The sequence below is a fragment of the Chiloscyllium plagiosum genome, unplaced genomic scaffold, assembly GCF_037043375.1.
Source record: "Chiloscyllium plagiosum isolate Xiang-an unplaced genomic scaffold, Cpla_swu_hap1 HiC_scaffold_16, whole genome shotgun sequence".
Classification (NCBI taxonomy): Eukaryota; Metazoa; Chordata; class Chondrichthyes; order Orectolobiformes; family Hemiscylliidae; genus Chiloscyllium; species Chiloscyllium plagiosum.
Genome location: NW_028270154.1, coordinates 16,569,546 through 16,587,664, shown reverse-complemented (window position 1 = coordinate 16,587,664; position 18,119 = coordinate 16,569,546). Strand labels below are relative to the sequence as shown.

The 18,119-nt window shown below is 42.8% G+C and overlaps 1 protein-coding gene across 1 annotated transcript; it reads left to right on the top strand.

Annotated features, from left to right (window-relative positions):
• Window positions 1-447: 447 nt before the first annotated feature.
• LOC122546468 (15-hydroxyprostaglandin dehydrogenase [NAD(+)]-like) lies at window positions 448-16,836 on the top strand. Its single transcript, XM_087995155.1, has 7 exons — window positions 448-584; window positions 5,118-5,241; window positions 6,736-6,842; window positions 12,144-12,240; window positions 13,313-13,389; window positions 16,053-16,201; window positions 16,611-16,836. Exons 1-7 carry the CDS (start codon window positions 492-494, stop codon window positions 16,750-16,752), a joined length of 789 nt encoding a protein of 262 aa, XP_087851281.1. The 5' UTR covers window positions 448-491; the 3' UTR covers window positions 16,753-16,836.
• Window positions 16,837-18,119: the final 1,283 nt, after the last annotated feature.

Below are 18,119 nucleotides of genomic sequence, written 5' to 3'. Positions count from 1 at the left end.
CCCCTTGAAGAAATGGGCCATGGTAATTGACAACATGTTTACCCCAAACAAGCCCTCCTAGATCCCCACTATCCTTTTCACAAATCCACATTTTGTAGTTCTTCAAAGTGAAGGGGATGGGTCTTGTTGTGACAGCTCCCTGCCTGTGTACTGGGTAGGGAGTACAGGCAGAGTGAACTCAGATATGACAGCCCTTTCCCCAGTCAAACGCTGCTTGGTTTAAAGGCTGAGGACCTATTTCAATCCATAATGTGGATGCTGGCCATGAACTAGAAATGTGAGGTTGCGAGAAAATGGGAGGGTGACAGATTTTCAGAGTGGTGCAAAACCATGAAGGAATGGGGAGAAAACTGATTAGACATTGGAGTTTGTCCTCTTTCTTTGTGTAGGTAAATATCAGCAGCTCATGCAAATATTTACTCATGACAGTTAACTGCAAACTCTTCATAAAGTCCAGGGGCAAATCGCTAAAGTCCACCGTCAGTGCTACGATGGAACTCCAGGGGAAAGTTGCGCTGGTGACTGGCGCTGCCCAAGGCATCGGGAAAGCAATTGCTGAAATCCTCCTGAAGAATGGCGCTAAGGTAACAATTCTGGTTGAATCATTCCTGTCAATTTCCCCGTGCAAAGAAAGACGACGATTGCCCAGGCAGTGTGTTCAGAAATGCAGCAGTTTGTGTTAACCTGATGACTGATGTGAAGCGAGCGGTGTGCAAAAGCTAGGTTGAATAATAAGATATTAAATTGGAACTGAAGTGCAGTGAAAACGATATTCCAGCAATTTACATGAATTATCTGCGAGTAAGTATGCAATGGCAGAAAGTGTAACACCTGCCCAAATCCAACTTCCTCACTATCTAATGCTCCTGGCACAAGTTCCAGGTGAAGCAGCACTTTACCTGCACTTCGCTCCTTTAGTCTACAGTATTCACTGCTCACAATGTGGTCTCCTCCACACTGGAGAAACAAAGCGCAGACTGGGTAACTGCTTTGTAGAACACCGACATCCTCTCACCAAAAATGACCGATGTAAAGTTATAGACTCATACAGACTCATCACCCTCTTTATGAAAAAGTCGGTCCTTAGGTGATTGTTAAATCTTTCCCCTCTCACCTTAAACCTTTCTCCTCTAGTTTTGGACTACACCACCGAGGAAAATAATCTTGTATATTCACCCTACCATACCCCACATGATTTTATAAGCCTCTAAAAAGGTCGCCCCTCATCCTCCTGTGCTCCATGGAGAACAGCACGAGCCCATTTAGCCTCTCCGCCCAACTCAAACTTTCCAGTCCTGGCAACATACTTGTCAATCTTTCCTGCTTCCTTTCAAGTTTAACAGCTTCTTTCCTTGAGCAGGGAGACAAGAACTGAAGACAGCATTCCAAACGTGGCCTCACCAATGTTCACTGTAATGTGCCATCCCATGTGACAACGCTGTCACTTTAATAAGGTTATCTTGTCCTGGGGTTTTTTTCTGAACAACGATTGTAAAGGTGAAGTTACTGGTGAGAGCCCAAATGAACAACTGAGGAGGACTTTAGGTGTCTTTGAAAAGTTGCAACAATGGAAGCAGCTTGAATGGGAATGGCCAGTTCTCATACAACAGGCTTTATAGTTAATTTTAGCTGTAATAGTCAGAAGCTGTTTGTTGTCCCAGAAAAGTTGGAAGCTTCAGTGAATGATTCGTGTGGCTGGCCCTAAGCCATGTCCGTCAGATGTATTCTGATCTCATGCTTTTCTCAGCTTGTTATGCTGTAAGAGGACAGAGGTCTGCAAGTTGGATCCTGAACACTTTGTAAGTACAGGCCACATGCAGATACAATGCTGACATCATATGCAAATCCTTTAAAGGTATGTTCCTTTATGATACATCGTCTGCAAAGAAAACCAATCATAAACAGATAATTGTACAGACGCAAATGTTGTCAATTCAGTAATTATACATACATTTAACATAATTGTTAACAAAATTAATTATTCAAGTTTGATATAATGCCTTGGAGCTTTGTCAACTTGTCCCAAACTGGTGATTATATGGTCCCATGGAGAGGTATCTTCTTGTCTTGGTTCCTTTTTATTGATAACTTGGTTGGTTTGTTGTTCACTGCTGTCGCTCAGCATCATCACACAATCAGCATTGTTTTCTTCCACTCTATATAAAATTGCTTTGCTTTAATAAGAATAAATAACTGCAATGGCAAGAGGAATAATACCAGCTCATAGATTTAATCAGATGTCACACAACACCAGGTTATAGTCCAAAATGTTTATTTGAAATCACAAACTTTCAGAGCAGTGCTCCTTCGTCAGGTGAACTAACCTGGAATTGTATGACTTCTGACTTTATCCACACCAGTTCAATGCCAGCACCAACACATCATAGATTTAATGTCGTCAAACGATAATACAGAATACAGGACTGAATATCTTGCATCCATTTTTCCCATTTGAACTGTCAAGAGACATTATTACACCGCCCTAACATCGGGGTGACTTGAGCCCAGGTTTCTCAGTTCATGGCTGTAAATACAATCACTGCACTATGATAGGATCCTTATTGAATATGTTGGAGATGTCCTCGACTGCTTCATAATGACCAATGACCTCCCCTCTATCATAAGGTCAGAATGGACATGTTCTCCAAAGGTGAGCTGGCTCATGACTGATGAACTCTATTTGACAAATAGCTTTCTATTTTTCTTATTCGTGAAACAGAAAAAAATGGTGCAGGATCATGGTATCAGGAGAAAACATTTTCACTATATTTTACTCTTTCTTACCATAAAGTAATGTGAGATTACATCCATTCATTCATGATTGCACAATGTTCAGCATCAATCAAGACTCCTCAAATACTAACGCAGTCCATGTTCAAAGGCAAACAAAGCTGGATGAGATCCAGGCTTGGATTAACAACGGGCAAGTAACATTGGTGCCACAAAAATGCTAGACTATGACCATTATGGGGAGGCAATGGTCTAGTGGTGTAATCGCTGGACTGCTCATCCAGAGATCTATATAATATTCTGTGGACCCAGGTTCAAAACACGCCACAGCAGTTGATAGAGTTTGAATTTAATAAATATCTGAAATTAAGAATCTAATGATGACCATTAATCCATTGTTGATTATTGGCAAAGACCATTGGGGTCACTAATGTCCTTTAGGGAAGGAAACTACCATCCTTACCTGGTCTGGCCTACATTTGACTCCAGATCCACAGAACTGTGATTGACGCTTATCTGCCCTTTGGACAATTAGGGATGGGCAATAAATCCTGGCTTGGACAGTGATAATCTCTTCACATGAATGAAGACCATCACTGATAATTTACAATCTATCTACCACCCCTTGATTTCTGTGGTGTTCCTATCACTGAATCCTCCACTATCTTTAAGATTAACATTGACCAAAAACTCAACTGGACCTGAGGCATAAACACAGTGCCATGGTAAGAATACAGTGATGAGTAACTCACCCCTTGAATCCCCAAAGCATGACCATTATCTACAAGGCACAAATTAGGAGTGTGATGGAATACTCCCAACTAGCCTGGATGGGTGCAGCTCCAACAACACTCAAGAAGCTTGACACCTTCCAGGACAAAACAGCCCACTTGATTGGCACCACAACCACAAGCATTGACTCCTTTCACCACTGATGCTCAGAAGCAGCAGTGTGTGCTAAAAATAAAATGCACTGCAGCAGTTCACCAAGTATCCTTGAACAGCACCTTCCAAATCTTTGATAACTTCTATCTCAAAGGATAAGGGCCGCAGATATATGGGAACACTAAACGTGAAAGTTGCCCTCCAAGCTACTCACATGCTGACTTGGAAAGATATCACTGTTCCGTCTTTGGATCAAAACCCTGCAGCTCCCTTCCCAATGGCATTGTGGGTTAAACCACAGACGGGTGCACAGTAGTGGTTCAAGAAAGCTGCTCACCACCACCTCCTCAAGGGCAAATAGGACCAGGCATTAAATGGTGGCCTAGCCAGCAACACCTACATCTCCACAAAAAGCTTGGATTTCATGCCGCAGAGTTTGGTTGTGTCACAATACATGTCTAGATAATTACCCCGGAAATGTCTGACAGTAAAGTTTTTCACCTCCAGGAGAACAATACAACTGAACCCCAATCATTCACGTTGACCACCCAACCAAGCTTCCCCTTGACATCCAACAACTAGCCTGTCACCCCGACTCCTAACATGACCTCAGTCATCATCTAATCCTCTGGCACAACTCACCCTTCCCCAAATACCACTTATACATTACACACTTGCTTACTTCTCACAGAATCATAGATTCACACTGAACAGAAGAGCCCCTTAGACGCATCAGGTCTCCTCTGATAAAAACTACATTAAACCTACAGTTACCCCACTTTCCAGCACTTGGCCCATAGCCTTGAATATTATACCATTTCAAGAGCTCATTCAAGTACTTATTAAAAGTTGTGAGATTTCGCGTATCAACCAACCTCCAGCACATGCAGCCTGGATCTCCACCATGCTCTTGGTGAAAACAAAAACCTTCCTCAAATCTCCTCTCAATCTTCTGCATTTCATTTTAACAGAATGCCCCTTATTACTGACCCTTCAACTAAGAGGAACAGATACTTGATGTCCATCCAGTCCATGCCTCTCATAAGCTATTACACCTCCAACAGGTCACCTCTCAACTTTAAAACACTACCAGCTCACTAGGTGCCATTTGAACCCAAATCCCATGAGAATTACACTGCTCCCCTGGGTTAATAACACAATGATGTTACACCTACACACCTTCTTCATCCACTGTTGCTTTTGAAGAAGCTTTGGGTCAACTGAACTCTTTACTCATTCTAATCCAGCAGCTCATGCCACAGTAAGGAAGAATCTCTGCACCATGTCCTCTGAGGAATGCTGCAACAAATCAGTGCTGAAGGATCGTCCATCAGGGGTGCATTCAGAAAATATCAGTATAGTTTGAGTGTGTAGTTTCCAATTGTCTGGTCAGAGTTGGAAAGAGAGTTTGAAATGAGCCATTGACTGACCCAAGCTCTCCTCAGACACATTGACCAACCCACATGTTTACTTTAGGACTCAACCATGTTTTCTTCCTTTAGGTGAGTCTGTTGGATATCAGTGTATCCAGAGGGGAAGCTACCAAAGCTGCCTTTGGACCGAACTATGGAGCTGAGAATATTTTGTTCCTTCCATGTGATGTAACATCTGAGAATCAGCTTAAAGGTACCAATTCAAACATTAATTTTAACAATATGCCACTGACTTGTTCAATCTGACTGACTGGTTTCTTAACAGACACTTTGCTGCAACCAGTGGGTGTAATAATCAGCTGGAGTGAGTGTGAATGGGAGTTACATTGTTGGCATTAGTAAGCTTATACACTGCAATATGATTAAATATAATCAGTACAGCATTGAGGATAACCTTCCATGTGCTGAAAAGGAGCAGAAGAATGCATTTACAATTAAAAACTGTGCCCTCAGAACAGGGAGCAAATATCTACATAGAAATGGGATGCTTCATTGGGAGCACAGATTCCAGAACTCAATACTCAGTCTGTGCTCAGACACCAATTGATACTGCTCAGCTTTTCATCTTCCTTGGTTTGAGGGTCTCAGTGTTCCTGGTCGAGGATCTCAGTGCAAGTGATCCTTCTTTCGACCCTTGTCGTCTAAGTACATGCTTCTTGTGTAGGTCTTGGTTCAATTGGTCCTGGTTTAGTGTCCGAGTAGTGAGTACATGTTCTACTTTAGTGTCTCAGTTCTCCTGATAATGGTTCTCAGAGTCTATCCAGTTCTGGTCAACGAATTAAGGCCTGTTGCCTCTTGCTAGGAAACAAGGATGCTCCTCAATGGTTTGATGTTGCACACCATTACCATCTTCCAGGTGTATGCATGGAGGAGAGGAGGTGATTTTTGTAAATCTACAGGTTTTATTTCAGGATTTTGATGATTGCTGATTGTGGGCAACAGGAAGCATGCTGGGACCATGCTTCCCATTCCATGCACTGCCAATCTCCAAACATTTTGATTCAGCATCAAGAGGGTTCAGTGAAAAAGTTCTGTCTCGGCTTTGGTCAACCACATTTCCCGAGGCAAAGATTGGGAAAATTCATCAATTGTTTGCATGAATAGATCATCCTCGATAATGAAACATCTGACAAATGGGATGGAAAGCCTCATTATAGGGAGAGATCGTATAGGATGGGATTATTTTCCCTGCAGCAGAGAAGTTTGGGGGGTGATCTGAATTAGGTATACAAACCTTTGGAGGCAACGCCAGGGAGACAATGAAATCTTCCTCCCCATCACAGATGTATCTCAGATCAAAGGTCGAAAGCATAAAGTGAGGAATAAGTGTTTTCCAGAAGACCTTAGGAATGAAATTTCCTCTCAGAGGCTGGTGGAAATATGGAATGCACTGGTTGAGAGGATGATGGAGTCAGGTGCTCTTGAAATATTTAAGAAACATCTGAATGAACATTTGAAATGCCAGAGCAAAGCAAGTTATGGACCAAGTGCAGGTCAATAGGTTTAACATAGTTTGGCGTTTGTTGTTCAGCACAGATATGGTGGACTGAAGGGCTTGTTTCTCTGCTGCATCTCACTGTGACTCAGTGACTGAATGAGTCATTCTGAGGAATGTGCTTAGTGTTGTTATGCTTGGTCAAAGACATTGCAAACTTTGATAATCAACTCCATTTACTGTCTTTTGCAGATTGTTTCACCAAAACTCTTGAAAAATTTCAGAGATTGGATATAGTATGCAACAATGCAGGGATCTTTGATGAGCAAAACTGGGAGAACTGCCTCAGTATAAACCTGGTTTGTGTCAATTGTACTTTGTTTATATTAATTGGGATTTGTGTGAGCACATTAATTAACACTTCTTGAAACTGGGATGCGGTTGAGTTTGGAGATGAATGTTTTTAAGGCCTCATTCCGTAAATCAATGTAATAGTCAGCAATGGATGGTTTCAATAACATCCTTGACTCAGTAGATTGCAACAGTATGCACTCCTCTGGCTGGTTGCTGAGGCTGAGGATAATTAGGTTACATCCTCAGTCCCTCACTACCAGAAGTATCTCTATCTGACAACGATGGTGGCACGACACAGTCTCTTGTCAGTGATGGAGACACTCTTGTGAAACCCCAAGATTCTAGCTACCACTAACCAATGATAGACATGGAAGTCCTTACCCAGAAGGTTCGGAATCTTTCTTTTCCTCAGATCAAGATATCTTTATCATGGATGTGCTGTCATCTGAGAGTGTTGAATGAATGGGATGAGCGAGAGAAATATGTAAAAAAGAATGTGGAAACCCGTAACCAGCAATAATTTCCGTAGATTTTGTTGAGCTCACATCATGAAAATTTTTAAATTTACTCATGAGATGTGGGTGAAGGCGCCTATGGACATTTGAGAAGGTGGTGGAGGGCTCCTTATTACATTGTGCAGTTGATGACCTTTAGGTCCATTCACAACACCATTAGAGAAGGAATTCCAGGATTTAGACCCAGCGACACTGAAGGAAAATGATATATTTCCAAGTCAGGACAGCAGTGGTTTGGAGTAGACGTTGCAGGTTGTAGTATTTCCATTGATTTGGCAGATTTTAACTGATCTTATAGAACAGCAGAAGACATTTGTTCAGCTGATGGCATATGTCCGCAAATTGGTTTTATGTTCTTGTGACATTTCCCACAACATGAAGAAATTCTGAAGTGTAGGCTTGGGTTCTGTGAAGTCATCTGTTGTGCCAGTGGAACAGGAAATGCCCATGAAGGTGTTGGAGGACTGTGGTCAATTAACGGATAGTTATGGTTCAGTTATTACAACTTCCTGGCACATTCCTGAACAATCTACTCTTGATAATTATGATCTCCTTCGCATGCTGCTGCATCAAAACTGCAACTAAAAAAATTAGTGGACAATTCATTCCCTTTCAGTCTATTATGGTGGAAATTTCAGTATCCATATACAGCAAGGCTTGAACAACATCCAGACTTGGTCTGATATGTGGCAAGTAACATTCACAACATGCAAATGCAAGGCAGTGATCATCTCAAACATGAGAAAATCTTACCCTCACATTCTGATATACAATGGCATTGCCATCACTGAATTCTGCACTGTCAATACCCTGGGTTATCCTTTCTGACAGACGTTAGGAATTGGCAACAAGTAATGGCCTGTTTACCAATGCCTGCATCCCACATACAAATTAAAAAATCGAATGTTTCTATGTTTCTAAAGAGACCAGTCAACATGTCGATCCTGTTTCACTACTCAGTTAGATCAGAGATAATCTCTACATTAATTGCATTTGAATGATTTTGCTTCTTATTATCAGACAACCTCACCCAGCAACAAATTATCTTTCTCTTCAAAGGTCAAAATTGCTCCCCTCAGCATTAGTTGTTTGGAAGAAAGAATAAAATTTCAATTAATATTTGCATGAAGAAATTTCTGTTCCACAAAGGTCTTGTTCGCATTTTAAATTATTCCCTGCCAGTGGGAAGAATTTCTCCATATCTACCTAATCTAACCAAATCATTTTCAAAATTCAAAACCTTAAGGGGAAGAGAAGCATTGCGGGAATGTTACTAGACTAGTAAACCAATGACCCACGCTTAATGTCCGAATGCCAGTTGTACAAATCTGACCATTAAAACTCGGCAAAACGCAGCTCAAATGAATGGAGATCATGAAGATACCAAATAGTCATAAAAACCTGTCGACTTCTCTTGCGTTCCTCAGGGAAGGAAATCTGGTGGGAAATCTGATGATCTTACCCGGTCTGCCTGTGTATGATTCTACACCCACGGCATTGTGGTTGACTCTAAAATGGCCTCCCACAGCATATAGCTGCACAAAGCTCCACAGCAAAGATGAATAAGAAGGAATATCAACTCGGGATGTGTGCCAAAATTGAGAGAGGTGTCACACATGCTATTCAAGCACCAGCTTCACATAAATATGCTCACTGCTTTTGTGAGTTAATTATGACGTCACCATATTAGTAGCCACTAAGGCTTAATGTTCTGGAGACCTGGGTTCAAGTCCTATCAGGGCACATGGTAACATTTAAATCCAACAAAACAAAATCTGGAATTAGAAGCTGGTAATATTGTTACCATGAACTTTTTGTCGATTGTTGGAAAAATCCATGTGGTTCACTAACATCCTTTAGGGGTAAAAATCAAATAACTTTCCATGTCATGGCCGACGTGTGATGCCAGGGCCAAATTGGTCGGTGATTAACTGCATTCTGAGCAATTAGGAATGAGCAATAGATACTGGCGCTGCCAGTGATGCCCACATTCCATGAATGAATAAATAATAAAAGAAAATCTTACCTCTATCACTTTCTCAAAGGATTTGAGGACGGGCAATCAAAGTTGACCAGGGCGAAGACCAGAGCTGAAAATGTGTTGCTGGAAAAGCACAGCAGGTCAGGCAACATCCAAGGAGCAGGAGAATCGACGTTTCGGGCATGAGCCCTCCCACAGGAATGAGGAAAGAGTGCCAAGCAGGCTAAGATAAAAGGTAGAGAGGAGGGACTTGGGGGAGGGGCATTGGAAATGCGACAGGTGGAAGGAGGTCAAGGTGAGGGTGATAAGGTGAGGGTGATAGGCAGGAGTGGGGGTGGGGGCAGAGAGGTCAGGAAGAAGATTGCAGGTTAGGAAAGTGGTGCTGAATTCGAGGGTTGGGACTGAGACAAGGTGGGGGGAGGGGAAATGAGGAAACTGGAGAAATCTGAGTTCATCCCTTGTGGTTGAAGGGTTCCTAGGCGGAAGATGAGACGCTCTTCCTCCAGCCGTCGTGTTGCTATGGTCTGGCAAGGGAGGAGTCCAAGGACCTGCATGTCCTTTGTGGAGTGGGAGGGGGAGTTGATGATTTGAGCCACGGGGCGGTTGGGTTGGTTGGTCCGGGTGTCCCAGAGGTGTTCTCTGAAACGTTCCGCAAGGAGGCGGCCTGTCTCCCCAATATAGAGGAGGCCACATCGGGTGCAGCGGATGCAATAAATGATGTGTGTGGAGGTGCAGGTGAATTTGTGGTGGATATGAAAGGATCCCTTGGCGCCTTGGAGGGAAGTGAGGGGGGAGGTGTGGGCGCAAGTTTTGCATTTCTTGCGGTTGCAGGGGAAGGTGCCGGGAGTGGAGGTTGGGTTGGTGGGGGGTGTGGACCTGACGAGGGAGTCACGGAGGGAGTGGTAGGTGAGGAACGCTGATAGGGGAGGGGAGGGAAATATATCCCTGGTGGTGGGGTCCGTTTGGAGGTGGCGGAAATGACGACGCATGATGCAATGTAAATGGAGGTTGGTAGGGTGGTAGGTGTCCTGGTGGCACCAGGACAGAATCCCACTGGTCCTCACCTACCACTCCACCAACCTCCATGTGCATCGTATCATCCGTCGTTATTTCCGCCACCTCCAAACGGACCCCACCACCAGGGATATATTTCCCTCCCCTCCCCTAACAGCGTTCCGAAAAGACCACTCCCTCTGTGACTCCCTCGTCAGGTCCACACCCCCCACCAACCCAACCTCCACTCCCGGCACCTTCCCCTGCAACCGCAAGAAATGCAAAACTTGCGCCCACACCTCCCCCCTCACTTCCCTCCAAGGCCCCAAGGGATCCTTTCATATCCACCACAAATTCACCTGCACCTCCACACACATCATTTACTGCATCCGCTGCACCCGATTAGGTCTCCTCTATATTGGGGAGACAGGCCGCCTACTTGCGGAACGTTTCAGAGAACACCTCTGGGACACCCGGACCAACCAACCCAACCACTCCGTGGCTCAACACTTCAACTCCCCCTCCCACTCCACCAAGGACATGCTGGTCCTTGGACTCCTCCATCGCCAGACCGTAGCAACACAACAGCTGGAGAAAGAGTGCCTCATCTTCCACCGAGGAACCATTCAACCTCAAGGGATGGACTCAGATTTCTCCAGTTTCCTCATTTCCCCTCCCCCCACCTTGTCTCAGTCCCAACCCTCGAACTCAGCACCACCTTCCTAATCTGCAATCTTCTTCCTGACTTCTCTGCCCCCACCCCCACTCCAGCCTATCACCCCCACCTTATCACCCTCACCTAAATCTCCTTCCACCTATCGCATTTCCAACGCCCCTCCCCCAAGTCCCTCCTCCCTACCTTTTACTTTGCCTGCTTGGCACTCTTTCCTCATTCCTGTAGAAGGGCTCATGCCCGAATCATCGATTCTCCAGCTCGTTGGATGCTGCCTGACCTGCTGCGCTTTTCCAGCAACACATTTTCAGCTCTGACCTCCATCATCTGCAGTCCTCACTTTCTCCTGGGCGAAGACCACTCCATCCAGGAATGAATACAAAACCAATTCATTGCTAAGTGCGATGAATAGCTAAAGCTTGAGACCAATCGTTGCAAAACACCATCACCAATGACATATTGCACACCAGACCATGTGCTCCTTATCCCTGCCTCTCTGTCAGCTGTCTGCTAATCAATTTCCTGTTGATTCAGTGGACTACTACCACACTCCATTTAATATAATCAACTCGGAGAAAATGAGGACTGCAGATGCTGCAGATAAGAGTCAAAAAGTGTGATGCTCGAAAACCCAGTACACTTTGGCCATTATATTTCTTCATAAACAGATTTGCTCAAAATTCACCACATTGATGTGAATCTGGATTGTGAATACATTCCATTAACCAGTCACTGATTGAGCTATTTCATTTTATGAACTGTTGATCCACCCACTGACCAATCTTCACATCACAGTAACCAGTTTGCTCATTCCACTGAATATCCTCTTCATTTATGGATCAATCGGTTTTTTTCCAGTAACCAGGTCACCAACTCTGAGTTTGTCCATCCTGTTTAATAGACTTCCCATTCCACAAATGATTCCTGCATCTTTCCACAGTGTTTTACTGTTTATCGTTCTACTAGCACCTGAATTTTTCTGTGCTCTGCTAATGCTTGAATGTACTCTTGTTGGGTGAATTTGAATATAGCTTGCCATCCATATGCATCTCTCTGCATTTTGCAACTGTCTGTGCATGTTGGTATTTTCACATTAACTGAATGGGCCTGCTCCCTGATGATTCCTATGATGCTTGTTTTGCAGGTCAGTGTAATTAAAGGAACCTATCTGGGAATACAGCACATGAGTAAAGAGACTGGAGGGAAAGGAGGAGTGATTGTTAATACCGCCTCCATTGCAGGTAAGTCAGCAAAGTAACAATAGTTTATCAATGAATATTCGAAGTGTTGCCTGAGGATTTTGGAAAGCATCCACAGTGGACAAAATGCAATTAAGGGCAAAGCTGATTTTTCACATAATGTACAGCAAAGGAAAAGATATTTAAATTCCACACAAGCTGCCGGTCATCTGATTCAACTCACAACATCATTCAACTTCTGTAACTTCCCTTCAAGTGTCATTCACCTCAAGCCATTTTCTCACAATCTCAAGATGATTACATTCAAATCACTTCGGGTTTTTCCTTTGTTCCTCATTGGATTTGGTGGTGACAGTTTAATAGTCCATAGAATCACATAGAACAGGAGAGGCTCTTTGCCCCATCGGGTCTGTACTGCCGAAAATATACTGAATCTACACTAGCCTCACTTTCCACGGCAAGTCCGATCAGAGGCCCACCACAGTTATTGCACGTCTCTGAGAGACAACAGGATATACATAGACAAAGATATAACAGAGACACTTACAGCTCTAAAAAATGCAATTCATTTATAAAAGACATAAACAAATAACACACGCTGCCTGGGATGGAATTCCTCTCACTGTCTTCACCACACCTCCTGACCACGGGTATCTCTTGTAGAAGTATTTTTTAAAGTCTTGCTAAATATGAATGACTTCATGGGCTGCTTCATAAAGAGATCTGTGTCAAGTATATGCCTTACTTTGAATTTTCTGTGTACATGACCAAACCTGAATGTTTTGTCCTTATTTGAAAGTAACAGTCGTCAATGATTTGCAATCTTAATTCTTAGCCTGATCTCTCGCCATGCCTACTACCTCTTGCTCTGATGTCCAGCATTTTTTGTTTTCAGAAAAGTTATTTATGACTGACAGTTTCTTGCTTAGCTTTCCTTTACATTTTAAATTCAATAAATACTGGCAAATGTAATTAGGACTATTTCTTCATATAAGGGATAAATGTTGACATGAATTAGGTGACCTGTCTCCATGCCAAAGCGTTTCCATATATTCACAAGTTTCTGTTTGATGGAGTGTGTGAAGCTAATTCTCTGCTATTTCATGGTGAACAGGTCTGATTCCTTTCTTCCGTGGACCAGTTTATGCAGCCTCAAAGTATGGAGTAGTAGGATTCACTGCATCATTGTCTGTGAGTGCTATACTATCATGCAAAGAATAAACGTTTTTTCTATAAATAACACACTAATACCTTGTCAGAATCTCAGAACAAGCAGCAGCTGTCGAGCAAGTAACAGGCCACATGGTCCCTCAAGCTTGCTCTGCTCCTCAGTAAGATGAGAGCTCAGTTAGCACCTTGACTTAATTTTCTCACCCTACCTCTTGATTACCTTAGTGCCCCAAACTCTGTCAATGTTGACCTTGAATGTCATCAGTAACTGTTTCACATAGTGGATGGGTGGATAATGCCATACATTGGCACGGAGGTTACAAAAGCAATTGTGCTGCCCATGCAAGCCTGTGTCCACGCACCAAATTGGGATCTGCAAGAATGGATCTGCCGGTCCATGGACTGAGCTTGTTTCAAACTCCATGGCTTTGTTTCTTCTGCAATCCCAGCAGCTGCTCCCAAGTGGCACTGCTGGTTTATGGAATCGGAGATTTTGTTGAATTATGTTTGTGCCTAAACCAGAACAATCATGACTGGTTTTGGGCTTCTACATCACTTTCCTGCCTTATCCTCATACCCAGTGATTCTGAGGGACCAAAGACCTATCTCATCCTGAAATGTATTCAACAATGGAACTGTCATCTTCAGGGATGGAGAGCTCCAAAGATTCACTAACCTTTGATAGAATTTCCTCAATTCTCCTCATTTCAGGCCAAAATGATTGACCCTCATGCTCACTATGTTATAGATTCCTAAGACAGGTGAAACAATCTCGATGTCTACTCTTGATGTAGATATACCAATATTGAACTGGTTTAGGCAAAGTCAGAAGTCACACAACACCAGGTTATAGACCTACAGAATTGTTTGAAATGACAAACTTTTGGAGCACTGCTCCACTACAACTGACCAATGAGCTGTGCGCCAAAAGCTTGTCTGATTTCGCATAAACCTGGTGGATAACCTGGTGTCGTGTGCAACCTCTGACTCGATGTCTACTCTGACAAGCTCTGTCAGAAATTTGCAAAGATCAATTAGACTACCTCTCATTCTTCTAAAGATAGGAGACTGTCATACAGGGACCTCACCTATCACTAGGAGAACCGTTACGACCCTGGCATTGCTTCTCTCCTGGAGGCCCCAACACAATGTCCTGGTATTCAGGCACTCCTCTGAACAGCTTCAGGCCTTCCATTCCATTAATGGAATGGTTGTCATTGTCAACACTACATGTGGGTGTGGAGGAGGATGGATCCCTAGATAGAGGTGAGTGTTGATGAGATGCAGCATGTGGGGTGGGGGTTGGTAGGAAGTTGGAAGCAAGTTGTGTGTAGTGGCTTTCAAAACTACAGCCCCAATTCCCTGATATAGGGTCCTTTAGTCAAACACAATGTGGATATGAGTGATGCTTCCACCAATGATTTCCTCATTCCTGTAATCTAATCTCCTTGCAATCAAGGTCAACATGCTGTTTGCATTCCTGGTTGTTTGCTGGGAAGAGAGCTTGGTGCTGGGAAAGCACAGCAGGTCAGGCAGCATCCGAGGAGCAGGAGAATCAATGTTTTGGGCATAAGCCCTTCACGAGAGCTTATGTTTGCTGGACCTACATGCGAACATTGTTTTCCTTTTATGTGTACACACCAATCTCTGTGAACATCAACCTTTACAAATTTCTTACTTTTTAAAATATTCTGCTTGACTACAAAATTGAACAAAGTGAACAAGTGCATACTTATAAAATGACAATTCATCCATCACTTTGTTACACAATTTTATTTAACCTGCTTAAGCATTATTACAACCGCTTTTTGACCTCCTCACAGCTGCCATTTTTGTCTAGCTTTGAATGGCGAGCAACTGTAGATATAATACTCTGTCACTTTGCCAAATTCATTAACATTGAGTGCAAATAGCTGAGGCCCCAGCACTGATCATTGTGGCCATCCGAATGACACAGTCTGTCAACTCAAAAATGAACATTTTCCTTCCTAAATGTTTATGCATGTTAATATATTACCCATAATCCCATGAACTCTTATGATTCCTTTACAGTGAAATCCAAGTATATTGCTTGGTTCTCATTTATCGACACTGGCAGTTAGATCAAGAGTGTAGTGCTGGAAAAGCACAGCAGGTCAGGCGAATGGGATGATGAAGGGCTTAAGCCCGAAACGTCGATTCTTCTGCTCCTTGGATGCTGCCTGACCGGCTGTGCTTTCCTGTATTACACTCTTGACTCGGATCGCCAACATCTCCATTCCTCACTTTCTCCACTGGCAGTTCGATCATTATACATAGGGCAGGTGACACACCACAAATTGATTATTGGTAAAAGGCTGTGGGGCTATGTGTAGGTCGACTTGCTCCAAGCGTTTCATATCACACAACTAAAGATGAACACAGGGTATGGGTTTGAGAGGCAAGTCTAATCAGATTGAATGTGTTGATGACCCTAATAGTTGTGCGTGTTTGAATTGTGCTGCCTCTCAGGTGAGCCTCACACAAAGCACAAACACTTCCAGGAACTTGGACTGGATTCCTGATTTCCCCCAGTCTGCTGCAGTCAGGATGGGCCCTCATCACAAAACTCCACATAAACTAACATCTGAGAGCTTCCTGTCAGGAAGTTGTAAAGTTCCATAAAACTCAAAGAGTGTGAGACATTACAAGGTTTCTGCTTTCAGCTGACCTGCCTTGAGAAGCATGGGGTTCGATTACAAGCACTGTGTCCTGTTTTCGTCGACACTAAGCTTCTGACAGATCTGAAATCAGTGAAGGTTCCAGACCACAAGGAGAAACTTGAGATGATGATAGCCAACCTTGGAGTTCTGAAGTGAGTTTGATCATAATCAGGATGTGGGGTGGGAATTGATAGGGTGAAAATGTGTTCAGCATGTCTACATGGAGCATTTGTAGAGGAATATCTTACAGAAATGATTGGTGTGGTATCCGCGAAATATCACAGATTGATTTCTGAATCTTCAGCATTAACCTGAGAATTTGCATGTTTGATTTGATGAGTGTGCAGAATGATGAGATGTGCAAACCAACCGGGAATGTCGACTGGAAATCAATGATGTTGGCTGTTTCTCCTTCATCAACCCTGCTAGTTAAATCCTCCAAGATTGGGTAGATGTCCTAGTCTTGTGCTGCCTTAACACACTGGAAGGGATTGTGTTCCAATGGCGGGATATTTTAAACAAACAGGATGTTTGCTCATGATCACCATCTGACTTTTACAGAACTTCACACATTGCAGAGGGATTCTTGAAGCTTGTCATGGATCAGACCAGGAATGGGGCATCGCTGAAGGTGTTGGAAAATGGCAAGCTTGAGTATGAAGCCATACCGACGATTCTTCCAGAAAATCCAAAATCTATTTAGAGACCTCAATGAATTCAAGCAACAGGTCACTGAGAACAATGGAAAATTTAAACCTGTTCAAATATAAAATGATTAACATTTTAATTGTTGGTGATGCTTTTGGTGTTTTCATATAGAATTGTGGTTATAAATCAGATCAAGGCTATGTTACACTCTCAGAAGAAGCATGCTGATGATACTATTGTGGCTTCATAGCATGTGACCTGAGGGCATAAAGATCTCAATTTCATCTTACCCCAGATCGCTTGAGGCGTGGCACTCGACAACAGAGGATTGCCCCAGCTATTTATCTGGCTGAGGAAAGTAACAATTGTTCATAATAATGAGCTGCATAAATATCAGTTAGATCTTATACTGTAGTGAAAATACACACAAAACAAAGAAGAATTGTAATAAATTAACTCTATTGGAAAACTTAATAGAATAACAGATTATTTAACCAACAATCAACAATTAATCCAAATAAATGTACATGCCTTTGGCAAAGGCAAATTCAGCAAAATAGTTTATCTCACACATAGTTCTCTCAACTCAGTTCTGAAGTCCAGCTTTTAGCTGTGGCAGAGAGAGAGAAAAAAAATAACTTACACATACAGTTTCATGACCCAAGTAACTGCTGAAAGCTGAACAAAAACCTTGGCTCTATGGGAGCCTGATTCTATCCAAACATGCTGTTTCTATTGGTACAACCTTGAAAAAAATCCAAGGCGTCACACACTGTCTACTTAATTGGCTTGGAACACATCTGTTTCAATGTCTCAAAAAAAAAGGACAGAATTCACCTTTACAAACCATCCTGTCATCACAGAGGCTGAATCTCCAGATGCAGCCACAACAGCTGCAGCTCATCTGCAAACTGCACTTCAACTGAACCTACAATAATGCAAAGAGAACTGACAATGAATGTCAGGTTACTTGATTTCAAAACATGCAATGATCTTTCAGCAGTTCTTGGTTTTAAAACAATTTCTTGTTTCACAATCAAAAGTACATTTTACCACAGAGTACACATTTTACATACATCTATCAAGTCGCCCTCAGCCTCTCACACACTTGAATAAAAAAGATAAATATTGTCCAACACTTCCTTTGAACTAATACACTACAATCAAGGCAATATCCTGGTCAGCTTCTTTGTCCCCACGCCACAGTGTCCAGATCTTTTCTATTGTGTGGCCACCAGAACTTGTCCAGATTAAGTTCCATCTGCCATTTCTCTACTCAGCTTTCCAACTGATCTATATCCTGCTATGTCCTTTGACAGCTTTCTACAACTCCATTAAATTTCATGTTATCAGAAAAACTACAAAGCAGACAAACCACAGTTTCAATTAAATCATTTATATTAATTGCAAATAACAGCTTTC

Coding starts and splice junctions, on each gene's coding strand:
- LOC122546468 (XM_087995155.1), top strand. CDS start 492: ATGGAACTCCAGGGGAAAGTTGCGCTGGTGACTGGCGCTGCCCAAGGC. Junction 5,242..6,735: donor ATCTGAGAATCAGCTTAAAG/GTACCAATTCAA, acceptor TGTCTTTTGCAG/ATTGTTTCACCAAAACTCTT. Junction 6,843..12,143: donor ACTGCCTCAGTATAAACCTG/GTTTGTGTCAAT, acceptor CTTGTTTTGCAG/GTCAGTGTAATTAAAGGAAC.